Source organism: Phocoena sinus, chromosome 4, assembly GCF_008692025.1.
Source record: "Phocoena sinus isolate mPhoSin1 chromosome 4, mPhoSin1.pri, whole genome shotgun sequence".
NCBI classification, from domain to species: domain Eukaryota; kingdom Metazoa; phylum Chordata; class Mammalia; order Artiodactyla; family Phocoenidae; genus Phocoena; species Phocoena sinus.
In genome coordinates, this window is record NC_045766.1 from 60,405,941 (window position 1) to 60,424,073 (window position 18,133).

At 43.4% G+C, this 18,133-nt stretch overlaps 2 protein-coding genes across 3 annotated transcripts in view; both read right to left on the bottom strand.

Moving 5' to 3' along the window:
- LAMP3 (lysosomal associated membrane protein 3) overlaps positions 1-8,571 on the bottom strand; it is a 33,262-nt gene extending 24,691 nt beyond the window's left edge. For both annotated transcript variants that reach the window (XM_032631686.1, XM_032631685.1), the window contains exons 1-2: positions 8,393-8,571; positions 622-1,352 (exon numbers count right to left, since the gene is read on the bottom strand). In XM_032631686.1, the coding sequence (XP_032487577.1) occupies positions 622-1,352; positions 8,393-8,441 (780 nt within the window). In that variant the 5' untranslated portion in view covers positions 8,442-8,571. The remainder of the gene's footprint in view (positions 1-621; positions 1,353-8,392) is intronic.
- Positions 8,572-13,807: 5,236 nt separating this feature from the next.
- The window catches only part of MCF2L2 (MCF.2 cell line derived transforming sequence-like 2), a 237,004-nt gene continuing 232,678 nt past the window's right edge, over positions 13,808-18,133 (bottom strand). Inside the window, exon 30 of the transcript XR_004349619.1 lies at positions 13,808-14,131. The gene's annotated coding sequence lies outside the window, so the exon portion shown is untranslated. The remainder of the gene's footprint in view (positions 14,132-18,133) is intronic.

Genomic DNA, 18,133 nt, shown 5'->3' on the forward strand with positions numbered 1-18,133 from the left:
ATTTAATTTTTGTTCAAGCAAACATGTGGGGCGCTACAGGAAAGGTTTTGCTATCTAATGTACTTCTGTTTCAAATAAAAACCAAATGTGGAAGTTTTACTTGAAATCATATAAACTGTGCAAAAAAGGGAAGAATTTTTATAGTGATTCTTTCAGTAAATCAAATAATCTAAGCCCCACTCCCACCCTCTCCAATCTTCTCATTAACCTGGATTTTTCATATTAATGTCACAGCTGGCTGGAACCACAAAGACCATCTAATGCAAACCTCTCATTTCACAGGAAACTTGCTGAGGCTTGGAAGTCACCCAGAGGAGCAGGGCCAGGCTGGGGTGAATGCTGGCCACATCCAACACTCTGCCCATGGTGGCTAAAAGTGGAGGGTGTGCATATTTTAAATTTTGGTGTGTGCCTTTCTTCATTCATACAGTCGCTATCAGTGTCTATTTTTGTATGTGTTCTAAAACAGATCCACCTCGTAACAGAGCACCTTGGAGAAAGAGGAGCCCGCAGATACCTATTTCATTCCAAGATACAGGATGCAGGGGAACGTCCACTTTCAGCAAGGCACTCCCCACTCAAACTTTTTGAAGCAGTGCTATAGTCCTATGCCAGACTTACCGACTCCGTGTCTTGAACCGTCAGCTCTATCCCCATCTCTGCTTTGATACAGAGCTTGCTTCCGTTCAGAATTTGATAAATTCCAGTCTTGGCTGACGATGGCTGGGGTGCGAGGGTGGGCCTGGGAGCTATGGTGGCAGGCGAGGCTCTGTGGGTTGTGTTGGTGGGCCCTGGGGTGTGGGTGGGTTGAGTAGGCTTCTGACTGGTTGTGCTGTTGTGTGGTGTGGTGGACAATGTTGCTGGAAGGGTGGTCTGGTTACTGAGTTGGGTGGTTTTCCCAGTTGTGTGGCTGACAGTCGACGGCCTGGCTCCAGTTGTGTGGGCTGGCGGGATGACGGTGGATGGTGGTGGACTGGGACCTGTGCTGGGGCTGATTGTAGCCTCAGTGACTGGAGCAGCCGTGTGTGACTTGTTGGGTGTGGCCAGGGTTGTGACTAGGGTGTGGGCTGTCGGGCTGGTGGAGGGGGTGCTGTCTGCAGTTACCAGGGAAGCTGTTGCTGGAATTTTTATGGTTGTGTGTGTGGTTAGGGTCTCAGAGGTGGATGCTGTGACAGCTATCTGAGAGGTGACATGCCCATCTGTTGACCTTGCTGCTAAAGTTTTCTGAGGCACACGGTTTGTTGGCTGCAGGAGAGAAGGTTTTGCTGTGGTCTGTACTGTTGCCGGTGGAGAATAGCCTGTGATTTTTGGAAACGCTTTTGCTCTCACATGACCGCCATAATGCAAAATCACTGCAAATTAGGAAACAAAAATGTTAATACACCAACCAATGGCTCACATGAGTGAAGCCCTCCCCCGCTCCACTTTAAGGTTTCTTCATTAAAAATTAACATGTGTTTTTCAGATTTGGGGGAAATTTACAAGGAAATAACAGTGAAGTGAAGGTCACTCAAAATTCTACCACAAGGCCACAATTTTAACATTTTGGTTGCACCCATGTTTTTACAGGGTTGTGAGCATACTGGAGATATTCTTCCCATTTCTCTGTGTGGAGTGTGGTACTATCACCCCAGCAAGCATGCTCAGCTAGATATCTAAGTGCCAATGCCTCTTCATTTTCCATCTTCAAATGTGAATCCAGACAGTTCCTGGATAGAGTGTGCTCCTGGGTAGGGTGCTGCTGTGATGACCTGATAGAGCTGAGGCAGCATGAATAACAGTAATAAAGATTTACACAGACTTGTATAGTTTTCAGAGAATCATATAATCCCAGGTTTGAAAGGGACCTTAAAGATTATCTAGTACAAACCCTAATCTGATGTGTGAATTGTACTGTTGGATATTTGCCATGTGTTCCGCCAATCTATGCATAATTACCTCCAATGACAAGAGATTCAGTTCCCTTCCATTTTTTATTTCACCATCAGTTTTCTTTTCTTTTAATAAATTTATTTATTTATGGCTGCGTTGGGTCTTCGTTGCTGTGTGCGGGCTTTCTCTAGTTGCGGCGAGCGGGGGCTACTGTTCCTTGCGGTGCGTGGGCTTCTCATTGTGGTGGCTTCTCTTGCTGTGGAGCACGGGCTCTAGGCGCTTGGGCTTCAGCAGTTGTGGTGTATGGGCTCAGTACTTGTGGCTCACGGGCTCTAGAGCGCAGGCTCAGTAGTTGTGGCGCATAGGCTTAGTTGCTCTGTGGCATGTGGGATCTTCCTGGACCAGGGCTCGAACCCGTGTCCCCTGCACTGGCAAGCGGATTCTTAACCACTGAGCCACCAGGGAAGCCCCGCCATCAGTTTTCAAAATGTACCCCAGTTTCTGTCATTCCCTTACTTAACCTTTAGAGTAGCGCAGACTTTTCCAACTAAGGAATTAAATTAATCCATAAGTGCTCTGATATATCTGGTGTGCCATCCTTCATGGTTTGGCTTAAATGTCAGCTCCTCAAAGAGTCTTCCCCATCCTTCCCACATGAAACAGCTCCCCATCCCCACAATTCTCCATCACAGTATTATAGTCATTGCCTTCACTGCATTAATCACAGCTTGTAATTATATAAGGGGATGGTAGTCAAATATTTAACAATAAGCCTGTCCAGACAGTGTGTACCAGCAGAATATCAGCCCTGATTATATGTTTATTTATTAATTGTGCCTCTCCCACTAGATGAAAAGCAACCTCAAGGTGGGAACTGTGGGTAATTTTTCTCACCACCAGTGCCTGTGCACAGAAGGTATTCAGTGGATACGGAATGAATGAATAAATAACTGAGTGTGTAAATGGTGGTTACAGCATTGTAGACCTCCTAGGGTTATTAACAGGCTCAAACAAGGTGGTTTGAGTGAAAGCCTTCCTGGACTATTAAGCATACCTAGAGTGTGTATTATCGTCATAGGTTCTCTCCAGGGTCATCCCTTCAGGGCCGAAGCCCTCTGAATCTTTTTCAACCAGAATAGTTCTATCCTTGTCTCCTTCCAAGCACAGAGCAAGCCAGAAATTAGACAACTGCAGGTGATGTCCCTTGGGAGCTTACGATCAGGTACACTGAGAGATGGCACTGTCTCTTCAATGCTATGTTTACGCATTGTATTTTCACTCATTGGAGCTGTTACTGCCCGGTGCTGAGCAGTGACTTGGAAAAACATGGGGAAAAGGGAAAGAAGATCACTCTATGCTGGTGTTTATAAAGTCCTGAATTTCATATCTAATTAAAGTCATCCATAAACACCTTTACTATCTCTCCCTTTCATCCAATACATTTCTAGGTGGGTACTTTCCCCATAGCAATAAAAATTCCAAGTTACTGAACACTTACTACATGGCAGGCCTCAGGTCGAGGGTCTTATTTCACCAGCTCTTCTCAAAAACCCTCTGACGGGTACTAATCTTTATCTGTCTTTCAGATGAGGAAACTCAGGTTTAGAAAATTCTATTAACTTGACCATAATCACACAACAAGTAAATTTTGAAGCTGAGACTCAAGCCCCTGTCTGAACCAAAGCCTGCCCTTGGATCTGGGCATGGGTGGAGGTGGTACGTGTCACTGGGAAGAATGGTAAGAGAAGAGACAAAAGCAGAGGAGAGAAGAGTAGGGTGCCCCTCCAGTGACCCCAGTTCACTAAACCCTCATAATGGTGGTCCTCAGAGAGTCTTTCAAAGGCCCACATGCTAAAACCGTGATTATTTTCCAGAAGAAAAGGCTAACTTTAAGCCCAGTAGTAGCACTTATACATTATTTCTGCACAGCTGGTTTGCAAAATGGGAAAGACAAAAGTATCAGTTCAAAATGCCTTTGATAACCTTTAAAGAAGACATTATTAATGACATTAAGTTACTTGAGACTATTACTAAAGAGTCTTTTCTTGTATCTAAAATGTTTACTTCGACAATTGAAATGTATGATATTTGAGAGTTGCAGATTTTATGGGCTATAGATTTACTTCACAAATCTTTGTAAAATCATACGTGGAGCCTTTATGCCCATACTGTAGAGCTTGGAGCAAGATTTTTCCTTTCAAGATTGTTATGAAGGTTGACAGTTGAAGATTTATTTGCATAATTCATTTGGGCTGAACCTGAGTTGCTGTTCCCTGGGTCAAGAACCCAATGGGAACCCAGTTAGGGTCATAGTATTACTATGAAGAAATAGAATTCACTCCCAGATGTGGTATCTAGGAACATCTTGTAGTAAAAAGCAAAGATTGCTGCAGAGAACTCTGGGAGACTGGGAACCACCTGACTTTTGCTCTCCTGGAAGATTAGGTCCTTGATAAAATCCCACTGTGTACAGCTTATGAACTAAAGCAAATCTTCTCAACTGAGTAGAATTTCCTCAACTGAGTAGCACACCCTTTCAAAGGGGGAGCCTTCCTCATAATGCAATTAGAACTCCTCTCTCAGCAGTGATGAATGAACTCAAGTAAGGGAAAAAGCACATTGGCCATTCATGAACGCACAGCACCCCAAACAGGACAAGAAGACTCATGGTACACTGTCAAGCGTGCTTGGTATATAGGAAGTCTTTGTGAGATGCCTGGAGGTGATGGTGTCTCCATATGGTATGTGACCTTGAGGCAGACAGGAGCCTGGGCTGGTAGGTGGCAGGAACAAAAGTGACTGAAAGTAACAGAGTGTGTTACAATTAAACAAGTCTGGGAAATACTGTTCTAATATTCTTCTCTTTCTCCACTCTGGTCCCTCCCCTCCTCTCCTCATCTCCCTGTAGGAGTGTGGGGTATAAAAGGTGGGCAGGCAGTTAGATGGAAATTTGACAGAGGTAGCTATGCTGTGCATTGAAATACATCCCAGAAAGTTCATATGTTTGTTAGGTACTCAATGGAAATAATGCTCTGAAAAATACTCTGTTTTACAAAATCTATGTTTATGACCACACATATATGACCAATCTTGGTCAAAATTGGGTCATAGTTTTTCAATGGGATCTTTGGCCTAGAGGTTTAGTCAAGTTCACTGGTCTGTCTGAAAACCACAAAGTGGGCAGTGGGCAGAAGCAAGGGCAGGGCACAGCTCAGACTCTCTCAGTTCTCCTTCTACTCAGAAGAACACAGCCTGAAGTCCACACACTGATTTGCGAAGCTCCCACTCCCAGAACCTCAGCGTCTCCTCTCCAGGATTCAAGAGACTCAGCAAATGAGTACCCCAGAGCCTTAACCCCTTGTTTGTATTCCTCTAGATGGTGAACTGCAGGAAGGGGCGTGAGAAGGTTTTGGTTTCCCTACAACTCGCAGGAAGAGTGAGAGATAACCCATCGGCCAGGCCCTGGGAAAGCCAGTGACCACACAAGGACTGCTTCTTTAGGTATTTCGCAGACAGTCGGGCCTTCCCAGAGAGCCTTAGTTTGGTTTCCCCACCACACCCAATTCAGCAGATACAGAGGCGCCTCCTCTGAGCCAAGCTCCAGGCCAGGCACTGGGGTTAGGTCTTTGTTCTCAGGGGGGCAAAGCCTTGTGAGGCAGACACAGAAACGGACTATACTCCTCAGTGTGACAAGTGTTATTATTATTATTTTAATAAATTTATTTGTTTATTTATTTTTGGCTGCATTGGGTCTTTGTTACTGTGTGCAGGTTTTCTCTAGTTGAGGCAAGCGGGGGCCACTCTTTGTTGTGGTGCATGGGCTTCTCATTGCGGTGGTTTCTCTTGTTGCGGAGCACGGGCTCTAGGCACGGGCTTCAGTAGTTGTGGCACATGGACTCAGTAGTTGTGGTTTGCGGGCTCAGTAGTTGTGGCACACGGGCTTACTTGCTCCGTGGCATGTGGGATCTTCCCGGACCAGGGCTTGAACCCGGAACCCCTGCACTGGCAGGTGGATTCTCAACCACTGCGCCACCAGGGGAGCCCAGGTGTTATTATTGAAGCAGGCCCTGGGTGCTATGGGGTGAGGTGGGGAATCCATCACGAGGAGAAATTCTTCAGGCAGACAGGAAAGTAGATGGCATCCCACAGGCAGGAGAAAGAGTATGTGTAAAGGCATGGGGCTTCAGAGCCTGGAATGTCTCTGCAAAACAGCAGAGTCAGCATCATGGGAGCTTGGGAGGGTGTGAGATGGGGTCAGGAGGAGGGCCAGCAGGGAGCAGACCTGGCAGGTCTCAGAGGCTACCTTTTGCAGAGCTCTAAGGAGCACAGCTGGGGAGTACATGGAGTGCTGTGGCCATGTCCGGGGGCAGGGAGTCGAGCTTAACTCCTGAGCACTTTCTCTGGCACCTCCCCGGGCAGCAGAGGTAGCCCTAGCTGGATGCGGCAGGAAGACGGTTTCTGGATGTGTGGGGCAGTAGGGGTGGGCCCTTGACAAGATTCTGCTCACAGTTTCACAGTTTAATCTTAGGCCTTTCAGCAGAGAGATGTAAATCCTGCCTCTGTCAGTTTTCTGTGGGACTTGAGGCTCAAAGAAAACCCTTGAGCAGAAGGGGCTCTAGCCCTGTGTCAGAGACTGCTGGCTGACTACGCCAAAATCCAGTCTTTCCTTTTTCCTTAGTAACTGAACCATGAGTTTAAGCTGAGCACTTGCTGCATGGAATAAAGCCCCCCATCTCTAAGCCTCCTTTCCAGATGGGTAGGAATGTGACTGAGTTCAAGTCAAAGCAATACAAGTGGTAGGGTTATGTGGGCCTCTGGGAAGGTTGCTTGAAGGGAGCTCAGTCACCTAGGGGGCCTCTCTACTGCCTTCCTGTTTCCTCCTTTAATCAGGCCGCAATGTGTATGTGATGGCTGGAGCTCCAGCAGACATCTATAACCATGAGGAGACCTTGCAGGTGGAAGTCACACATTGGATGGTGGGTCCACAAGAATGAGTCCCCACACAGACCTGGTCTGAATTCCTCTGGACTTGTTTTCACTTGAGACAGAAACAAACACTTATCTTGTTTAATTCACTATTTGGCGCTTGTCTCTTATGTGCAGCTGAACCTAAACTTAACTGATACAAATTTAAATCTCCTCATTTTATGGGGTTCGAATTTGAGATCAGGGTAGCAAAGTGACTGGATAAAGATTACATAGTTAGCTTACCTAAAAGCTATGTCTCTCCAAGCAAAATGTCGAATGGTTTTTGCTCACATGCAATTCAACAAGTATTTCTTGAACATATGCATGCAGAAGTATAGTGCAGAAGTGCAGAGCATGGACTTCCTGGGTGCAAATCTCAGGGCTGCCATTTGTTAGCTGAGCGCCCACGTTCACCTCTAAGAATGCACAGCTCAGAGACGAAAGGGCAACGTGGGCATTTCCTTTCCACCTGCCTGTGCATTTATCACACGTTCATTGCCCTCCTGAATCCACCAGTCGTCTGCCAGCCATTGAATTGGCGCCCACAGACAGGTCACTGAGGGTTACTGCTACATTGAGATCTTCTGCTTTTTTATTGGCTTGCTCTGCTAAACATAATGATTACTTTTCATTTTGCCTCCAAAAGAATGTGAAACTCTAATTCTGAAAGTGTGGCACAAAGAAAAACAGCCTGGATTAGGGTAGCTGGCCTGACCTTTCACCCAACTTTCACGACAATTCATGTTACACTCAAGTGCAGCTGTGTCTCCCATTTGAGCGTGTTAGTGAGGCCATGTGGACAGAGCTAGCTCCCTCACATGTTCAAGTCAGTGGTAGTGGAAGGAATTGTGAATCAACCAGCAAACTTGATAAAGCACATAAGAGGACTCAACGTCCTAGGGAGAAAATGTTCTTGGTGAAAGCAGGGGGCACAGACATAAAGGAATCATTAAAATCTCAGCTTCCCAGACAGTCTCTTTGATCTGACCTATACTGGTAATGCAACAAGAAATCTTTGATGCCCTGGCTTACATCTTTCTGAGACGGCAGTTTGTCAGACCACATCTCGTTCACTTTCACAACTCACTGTTACATAATATACACATAGCGCTCCATTTAAGAAAAGCAGAAAAAGCAAAGCATGACGTGATTTCCCCAGGCTCTTGGCAAGAGCCCCATTTCTAAGCCCTGGCTCAGTTCTCCATCTCTTAAATCAAAGAGATTTGTGCAAACTCTCCCTAATCAGGTGCCTACAGACCATTTGGGAACCACGGGCAGTGTCACTGTCTTCCAGGGTTGACACCTTCTCTGCCTGACTCATGGAAAACAAGTCCAAACTGTGAAAGCCTCTGGAAAAAAAAAAAATGAAGGTGTGCTCCACACGTAAGGTAATAAAGAGGCATTCCCAAGTCAAATACCCACAGTAGCTGAAGCCACTACAGCTATCTCCAATCTGTCCTGTCCCACCTTGGTCACTGGCACTAGAATGCATTTACATTTAATAGGACCGGATGTGGCAGGGTCACCATGGAAAGTCATGTGTGTCACTCACCGGCCAGGGACACGAAGAGCACCACCACTGCAGACAGCTGCCAGGACATGACTGGGGAGCCAGGGAGTATCGCTGCCTCGCCAAGGGACTGCTAGGCTCAGTGCTCAGCAAGGCTGGGTCTTCCGAATGGTGCAAGGCTAATTCCAGGGCAGGCTCTGGCGACTAAGTAGACACCTCCTTCTGCCCCTTATTACTTGTGGCAGAGAAAACAAAGTCACTTGCATTATGAGAACTGAAAGGCCCTCCCAAGTGGTGTGCTGAGAGGGGAGGGAAACCACAAGTGGCTCTTGTGTGAAGGCAGGCACTTTCATCTCTGCCTTTAGTGTTTGTGAGCGACGGGATGGGGGATGGGGCATGTCCCCCAGCCAAGGTGAAGGGCATCTGAGATCATTTTGCACAAGAGGTGGTGGATCTGTGGCAGTGCCTGCTTCCTTCTCTCATAAGTTGGGTCTCCATTTTTCTCTAAGATCTTGAGTACATTTCTGTAAACCCAGAGACCCTTCTCAGCCAGGAGAAAACCAGTCCCTCAGTCCTGAGGGGGAGCATGAGTCAAAACTCCATGGGTAGAGTGCTGTGTGTCTCTGTGTGTTTTCACAAGAAGTCTGAGGCAGCCCTGTTCTCTGCTCAAGGCAGCCTCACCTGGGAACTTCACCTTGTGGGAGGGGTCAGTGTGACCTCAGGAATCAGGGAGATCTGGGTTTGAATCTGGCCCTGCCAACTCACCGGCTGTATGACCTTGGGTAACCTCTCTGAGCCTCGGTTTCTTCTGTTGTATAACAGGGTTAACAATGACTATTCCCAGGTGGTTTTCCTGGAACACAAATAATATTGAATGTCTTCAAAAGGCAACCTTTTCATGTCTTATCTCCTTCCTCTATTAATTAGACAAAACAATGGTGGTCTCTCTCCCAGAGCTGTGAGTCCCTGTGAGGAACACACATAGAGGCAGTTTATCAGGATACCCTCCTGATTACTGGGTTTAGGGCTTTCAGTTTAGTCTCAAACCATTTCCTGAAAAACAACTTTGGCAACTATTTTATCTTACTATGTTGCTGTAATCAAGCAAATTTACCAAAGCAAGGGGTGTGTTTCCAAATTGAATTTTTAGGGTGGAAGGTGAAGATTAATTTGTGTCAGTTGACCTAATTTCAGCTACTTGCTATCTAGAATTCTGGACTTTGAGTCAATTTACTCAACAGACAATAATTAAGCAGATACTCTGTGCCAGACACTCTTCTTATTCCATTTAAGTCCCACAGCCACTCTATGGGGGCACTATAGTATTATTGTTGTCCCATTTCACAGATGGGGAAACTGAGCATAGAGAGGTCAAGTGACTTGCCCAGAATCACTTAGGTAATAAATGAAGAAGCTGGGCTATGAATCCAGTTGGCTTGAAAGTCTAGGATTTTAAGCTCTATGCTGTACTACAGCTGAAGACGTGCTCTGGACTAGAATATATGCTTTCAAGTTGCTTACTGCCTAGTTGAGAAACATTTATTGATATAAATAGCTAGAGAGTGACTGATCAATTGTTTGCTACTTAGAAACACACTAGATGAGGAAAGGAATAGTCAGAGATGACTTTGTAGGCGTTGAACCTTGGAGAGACTGAAGGTCATAGAGGATCTGGGTAGTTGGAGAATAGCAATAATAATAATAATAATAATAGCAGTAATAATGGTTTCCATATAAGGACTCCCTATTATGTGCCTGACACTGTGTAATGCATATGGTACCTCTACAGGGTAGATTTTTTTAATCCCCGCTTTACTGATGTGGAAAATGAACCACCCAGCATCACATAACAGGCTAAAATTTGCATCATGCCTTGTCTGGCCCTGAAGCCTGTGCCTTTTCTGCTGGCTACGGGAGCAAAATCTCTTGAGTGGTGATAAGCCTGACTGGAGGGGCCTGGGGAGTTATTTTCTTAGTGGTTGCCCTGAAGATTACTGTACATCTCAGCCTACAGCAATCTAGTTTGGATTAATACTACCTTAACTTCAATAGTATATAAAAACTTTGCTTCTATCTATTTCCATTGTCTCCCCTTCCTTTTTGCTATTATTGCCATATAAATTACATCTTTATTCATTGTATACCCACCATCATGGGTTTATAATGATTGCTTTATGAAGTTGTCTTTTATATCAGGTAAGAGAAAAAGGAGTTACAAACAACGCTATAGAGGAAATGTTTGTGTTCCCTCAAAATTCATATACAGAAGCTCTAATGTGGTGGTATTTGAAGGTGGGGACTTTGGGAGGTAATTAGATTATGAGGGTGGAGCCCTCATGATGGGATTAGTGTCCTTATAGGAAGAGGAAGAGAGCTAGTTCTCTCTCTGCTCTCCACCACGTAAGGATAGAGTGAGAAAGCAGCTGTCTACAAGCCAGGAAGTTGGCCCTCACCAGAATGCCACCATGCTGGCAACCTGATCTCAGACTTCCCAGTCTCCAAACTTGTGAGAAATAAATCTGTTGTTTAAGTCATTCAGTCTATGGTAATTTGTTACAGTAGCCAGAGCTGACTATGACAAACAAAAAAATATTTTTATAATGTCTTCTATATTTACCTATGTAGTTACATTTATTGGTGCTCTTTATTTCTTCATGTGGATTTGAGTTACTCTCTAGTAACCTTTCATTTCTGAAGGACTCCTTTTAGCATTTCTTGTAGGGAAGGTTTGTTAGTGACAAATTATCTCAGTTGTTGTTGATCTGGAATGTCTTAATTTCTCCTTCAGTTTTGAAGGACAGTTTTGTGGATATAGAATTCTTGACAGTCTTTTTCCTTTCGGCACTTTAATATATCATCTCACTGCCTTCTGGCCTTGATGGTTTCGGATGAGAAATATCTTATTGAGAATTCCATATGATTTGAGATGTGGATTAGCTCATTGCTGAAAAAAATTATCCTTTCTTCACTCTATTGCTTTTGTACCTTTGTTGAATATCAGTTGTCCACATGTATATGGGTCTATCCTGTTCCACTGATATAATTTTCTATCTTTATGTCAAGATCAAATTGCCTTGATTGCTGTAACTTTACAATAAACCTTGAAATCAGGGATTATTAGCCCTCCAACTTTCTTCTTCAACATTCTTTTAGCTTCTCCCTTTCCATTCCCTAATTCCCTCTCTTATGCTTTAAATTAGCCAATAAAGAGTGAACCTGTGAAACCCTAAACACCCCACCCTTGGGCCCTAAAAAAGGCAGAGCCCCAGGTTTGTGCTGTCTCTCAACCTGTGACCTTGCTTCATGGCCCTTGGGTGTGCTGTGTACCCTCCAGGACTTATGAGTAGTAAATCTTGTTCCTCAAAGTTCCCTGAAGGTTTCTGGCTGAAGTGTGTACTGCAATCATTATAAGAACCACACGGGCTAGTCCAGCCACAACACTGGCCCCACAAGCTTGGTGAATGCCTCAGGTGTTCCTACTTCCTAGGCAAGAGCATCACCATCAACAGGATGGGACCAAACAGCAGGGGGGAACACAATTCAGCCCATAACAATGGTCTGTCTTGTTAAATGTTCCATGTGAACTTAAGAAGAGTGTGTGTATTCCTTTGCTATTGGATTCAGTATTCTATAAATGTTATTAGGTTAAATTGGTTGACAGTGTTGTTCAAGTATTCTATATTCTTACTGATTTTTTCTTTATTGTTTTATCAATTCTTACGAGAGGGGTTGAAATATCAGATTAAATTGTGGATTTGTTTATTCCTCTTTGCAGTTCTGTTTTTGCTTTGTGTATTCCAAAGCTCTGTTATTAATGTGTAAATATTTAGGATTGGTATGTCCTCTTGATGGATTAACCGCTTTATTATTATTATTTTTTTTTTTGCGGTACACGGGCCTCTCACTGTTGTGGCCTCTCCCGTTGCGGAGCACAGGCTCCGGACGCGCAGGCTCAGCGGCCATGGCTCATGGGCCTAGCCACTCTTGGGATCTTTCTGGACCGGGGCACGAACCCATGTCCGCTGCATTGGCAGGCGGACTCCCAACCACTGCATCACCAGGGAAGCCCAACATATTCTTATTCTTTTTATATTTAAATAGTCAATTTTCTTTTAAGGAGACATAAATAATGAGGGGAAAAAGCTTCAGTACTTACTTATGTGATTACCATTTCCTGCAGTCTTCACTCTTTTGTGTAGACCCTTGAGTTTGTTGTTGCTACAGTTAGCCTCAGTACACCATGCACTTCAGATTCCTCAAGTGTTACCTGTGTTTAAGGTATGGCATTGTTTGACCAAATGTTTTTCTCAATGTGTGCTCCACTCTCAGCTTTAGGTCTTCCCTGGTATGTGTCACTCTCTCCATGCCCTTGTAGCTCTCCCAGCAGACTCCACTGTTACTTGATAGTCAGTGCTTGTTAGCCTGGGGCTGGGGACTGAGCCATGAGGTGCTCTGTTCTGATTAAGTCTCAGGCAGGCAGGCACTCTGTCCCTGGGTCTTGAGGGGGTGTGACCTTCAAAGTGTTTCTACCCTCCTCCAGCAGTTTTGGGCACAGCACATATTCCCACCTCTCTCCCAGGATCAGAGGTTTGGTTTTTATTCCATTATTTTTCCCCAGCTGCAGTTGGATTTACCAGCCCTGTAAGGATATGTTTATTGCCTGTTCTTGGGCAGCTGGTTCTACTTTTGTTCTGTTGGAAATATGGGGCAATAGGATCCAAGCCTTGTCTCATATCTTTCCTGCAGCAACTGATATTCCCCTTCCCCAGGCTATGCCCTCAAGGATGCTTTCTCAGGACTTTTGCTAATCTTTTTTGTGAGTGCCCAGTGAGACCACTGGAGGAGAAAAGCCTGTAAGTGGATGCAAATATTCATTATATCTATGGCCCCTTGGTTGTTTTTTTTTTTTTTTTTTTTTTTTTTGTGGTACGCGGGCCTCTCACTGCTGTGGCCTCTCGCGTTGCGGAGCACAGGCTCCGGACGCGCAGGCTCAGCGGCCATGGCTCACGGGCCCAGCCGCTCCGCGGCATATGGGATCCTCCCGGACCGGGGCACGAACCCGTGTCCCCTGCGTCGGCAGGCGGACTCTCAACCACTGCGCCACCAGGGAAGCCCGGCCCCTTGGTTTTTATTTTCTCTTGCAAGCCTACACTGGGCCACAAATTTAGCAGAACTCTCTTTGCCAGCATATAGCAGTGCCTGCTCCAGGTAGGCAAGTGCTTGGAGTTCCATCTCTCTTTGTAGGTGCCTGTCTTTCCTTGGTCTTCAGGCTATATGGGTGCCTGGTGAACTCAGCTCTCTCATGGGTCCACAAAAAGTTGTGAATTTGCATATTTTCCAGATTTTCTGATCTTGCAAGTGTGGGGATAGTTCTCTTTCTAGATTTCTACATCTCAAGCAGAAGATATTATTTTTAATAGCTGCACAGAGTTCCATTGTATGACAGTACAATATTTTATCAATCGGCTTTTTATATTTAATATATTTGTTATCTATCATTAACAAAAGTTAGGTGCTTAAAACAGCAAACATTTATTATCTCATGGCCCTCTGGTAGTAAATTCAAGAGTGGTTTAGCTGGGTTCTTCTCGCTCCAGGTCTCTCATGAAGTTTCAGCCAAGACATCAGCTTGAGCTGAAGCCATCTGAAAGCTTGACTAGGGCTGGAGAGTCTACCTCCCAGGGGCTCACACACATGGCTGTTGGCAGGAGGCTTCAGTTCCTGCCACGCAGGTCTCTCCTTTGGGCTGCTTCAGTGTCCTCTCAATATGGCAGCTGGCTTCTACAGTGAATAACCCAAGAGGGAGAATGAGGAAAAAACTAAAATGCTTTTTATAACGTAGTCTTGAAAGTCAACGAGCATCACTTCCACCACATTCTATTTACTGAGTCATTAGTATAGCCCACACTTAAAGAGAAGGTAATTTGATTCCACTCTTTGAAGGAAGGAGTCTCAATTTGGGGATAAATTTTTACACTACCACAGACATTTAGGTTGTTTCCCATTTCTCACTACTTGTTTTCCTGTTAAAAGTGATCCTAAAATAAACATCTGTGCATATAATTCTTTGTTCATTTGTATGAGTTTATCATTAAAATAAATTCCTAGAAGTGGAACTGTTGGATCAAATCATATACTTATTTTAAATTTTTGAAAGCTGTTACAAATTCTCTTCTAAAATGATAGTACTAATTTACACTCTTACCAACAGTGTATGAGAGTGCTGGGAAATGAGAGTGGGAAATCATGAGTTTAACAAAAGCATACAGACATTCTTCCTGAAAGAGTTCTCTGCTCCTTTAATCTACTAATTGGGATCAACCAAGAGAGGAGCAGAACATGTAGTGTTTTTTTTTTTTTTCTTTTGCCCATGCCAAAAGAAGTAAGATCCTGGCTTGCAGGATCTCAGTTCCCTGACCAGGGATCGAACCTGTGCCCCCTGCAGTGGAAGTGCAGAGTCCTAACCACTGGATGGCCAGGGAATTCCCCTGTGTAGTATTTTTTTTTTTAACCTCTTTATTGGAGTATAATTGCTTTACAGTGTTGTGTTAGTTTCTGCTGTATAACAAACTGAATCAGCTATATGTATACATATATCCCCATATCCTCTCCCTCTTGCATCTCCCTCCCACCCTCCCTATCCCACCCCTCTAGGTGGTCACAAAGCACCAAGTTGATCTCCCTGTACTATGCAGCTGCTTCCCACTAGCTATCTATTTTACATTTGGTAGTGTATATATGTCCATGCCACTCTCTCAGTTCGTCCCAGCTTACCCTTCCCCCTCCCTGTGTCCTCAAGTCCATTCTCTACGTCTGCATCTTTATCCCTGTCCTGCCCCTAGGTTCATCGAACCACTTTTTTTTCCAGATTCTATATATATGTGTTACCATATGGTATTTGTTTTTCTTTCTGACTTACTTCACTCTGTATGACAGACTCTAGGTCCATCCACCCCACTACAAATAACTCAATTTCGTTTCTTTTTATGGTTGAGTAATATTGTGCCACATCTTCTTTATCCATTCATCTGTCGATGGACACTTCCATGTCCGGGCTATTGTAAATAGTGCAGCAATGAACATTGCGGTACATGTCTCTTTTTGAATTATGGTTTTCTCAGGGTATATGCCCAGGAGTGGGATTGCTGGGTCATATGGTAGTTCTATTTTTAGTTTTTTAAGGAACCTACATGCTGTTCTCCATAGTGGTTGTATCAGTTTACTTTCCCACCAACAGTGCAAGAGGGATTCCTTTTCTTCACACCGTCTCCAGCATTTATTGTTTGTAGATTTTTTTCATGATGGCCATTCTGACCGGTGTGAGGTGATACCTCATAGTTTTGATTTGCATTTCTCTAATGATTAGTAATGTTGAGCATGTTTTCATGTGTTGTTGGCAATCTGTATATCTTCTTTTTTCTTTGGAGAAATGTCTATTTAGGTCTTCTGCCCATTTTTGGATCGGGTGGTTTGTTTTTTTGATACTGAGCTGCATGAGCTGCTTGTATATTTTGGAGATTAATCCTTTGTCAGTTGCTTCATTTGCAAATATTTTCTCCCATTCTGAGGGTTGTCTTTTCGTATTGTTTATGGTTTCCTTTGCTGTGCAAAAGCTTTCAAGTTTCATAGGTCCCATTTGTTTATTTTTGTTTTTATTTCCATTTCACTAAGAGGTGGGTCAAAAAGGATCTTGCTGTGATTTATGTCAAAGAGTGCTCTTCCTACGTTTTCCTCTAAGAGTTTTATAGTGTCTGGCCTTACATTAAGGTCTTGAATCCATTTTATTTTCGTGTATGGTGCTAGGAAGTGTTCTAATTTCATTCTTCTACATGTAGCTGTCCAGTTTTCCCAGCACCGCTTATTGAAGAGGCTATCTTTTCTCCACTGTATATTCTTGCCTCCTTTATCAAAGATAAGGTGACCATATGTGTGTGGGTTTATCTCTGGGCTTTCTATCCTGTTCCACTGATCTATATTTCTGTTTTTGTGCCAGTACCATACTGTCTTGATTACTGTAGCTTTGTAGTATAGTCTGAAGTCAGAGAGCCTGATTCCTCCAGCTCCATTTTTCTTTCTCAAGATTGCTTTGGATATTTTGTGTTTCCATACAAATTGTGAGATTTTTTTGTTCTAGTTCTGTGAAAAATGCCAGTGGTACTTTGATACGGATTGCATTGAATCTGTAGATTGCTTTGGGTAGTATAGTCATTTTCACAATGTTGATTCTTCCAATCCAAGAATGTGGTATATCTCTCCATCTATTTGTATCATCTTTAATTTCTTTCATCAGTGTCTTAAAATTTTTTGCATACAGGTCTTCTGTCTCTTTAGGTAGGTTTATTCCTAGATATTTTATTCTTTTTGTTGCAGTGGTAAATGGGAGTGTTTTCTTAATTTCACTTTCAGATTTTTCGTCATTAGTGTATAGGAATGCAAGAGATTTCTGTGCATTAATTTTGTATCCTGCAACTTTACCAAATTCATTGATTAGCTCTAGTAGTTTTCCGGTAGCATCTTTAGGATTCTCTATGTATAGTATCATGTCATCTGCAAACAGTGACAGCTTTACTTCTTCTTTTCTGATTTGGATTCTTTTTATTTCTTTTTCTTCTCTGATTGCTGTGGCTAAAACTTCCAAAACTATGTTGAATAAGAGTGGTGAGAGTGGGCAACCTTGTCTTGTTCCTGATCTTAGTGGAAATGCTTTCAGTTTTTCACCATTGAGGACGATGTTGGCTGTGGGTTTGTCATATATGGCCTTTATCATGTTGAGGTAAGTTCCCTTTATGCCTATTTTCTGGAGGGGTTTTATCATAACTGGGTGTTGAATTTTGTCCAAAGCTTTTTCTGCATCTATTATCATATGGCTTTTATCCTTCTGTTTGTTAATACAGTGTATCACATTGATTTGCGTATATTGAAGAATCCTTCCATTCCTGGGATAAACCCCACTTGGTCATGCTGTATGATCCTTTTAATGTTCTGCTGGATTCTGTTTGCTAGTATTTTGTTGAGGATTTTTGCATCTATGTTCATCAGTGATATTGGCCTGTAGTTTTCTTTTTTTGATGACATCTTTGTCTGGTTTTGGTATCAGGGTGATGGTGGCCTCATAGAATGACTTTGGGAGTGTTCCTCCCTCTGCTATGTTTTGGAAGAGTTTGAGAAGGATAGGTGTTAGCGCTTCTCTAAATGTTTAATAGAATTCACCTGTGAAGCCATCTGGTCCTGGGCTTTTGTTTGTTGGAAGATTTTTAATCACAGTTTCAATTTCAGTGCTTGTGATGGGTCTGTTTATATTTTCTTTTTCGTCCTGGTTCAGTTTCAGAAGGTTGTGCTTTTCTAAGAATTTGTCCATTTCTTCCAGGTTGTCCATTTTATTGATAGAGTTGCTTGTAGTAATCTCTCATGATCTTTTGTATTTCTGCAGGGTCAGTTGTTATTTCTCCTTTTTCATTTCTAATTCTGTCGATTTGAGTTTTCTCCCTTTTTTTGTTGATGAGTCTTGCTAGGGGTTTGTCAATATTGTTTATCTTCTCAAGGAACCAGCTTTTACTTTTACTGATCTTTGCTACTGTTTCCTTCATTTTTTTTCATTTATTTCTGATCTGATCTTTATGATTTCTTTCCTTCTGCTAAACTTGGGGGGGGGTTGTTCTTTTTTCTCTAATTGCTTTAGGTGTAAGGTTAGGTTGTTTACTTGAGATTTTTCTTGTTTCTTGAGGTAGGATTGTATTGCTATAAACTTCCCTCTTAGAACTGCTTTTGTTGCATCCCATAGGT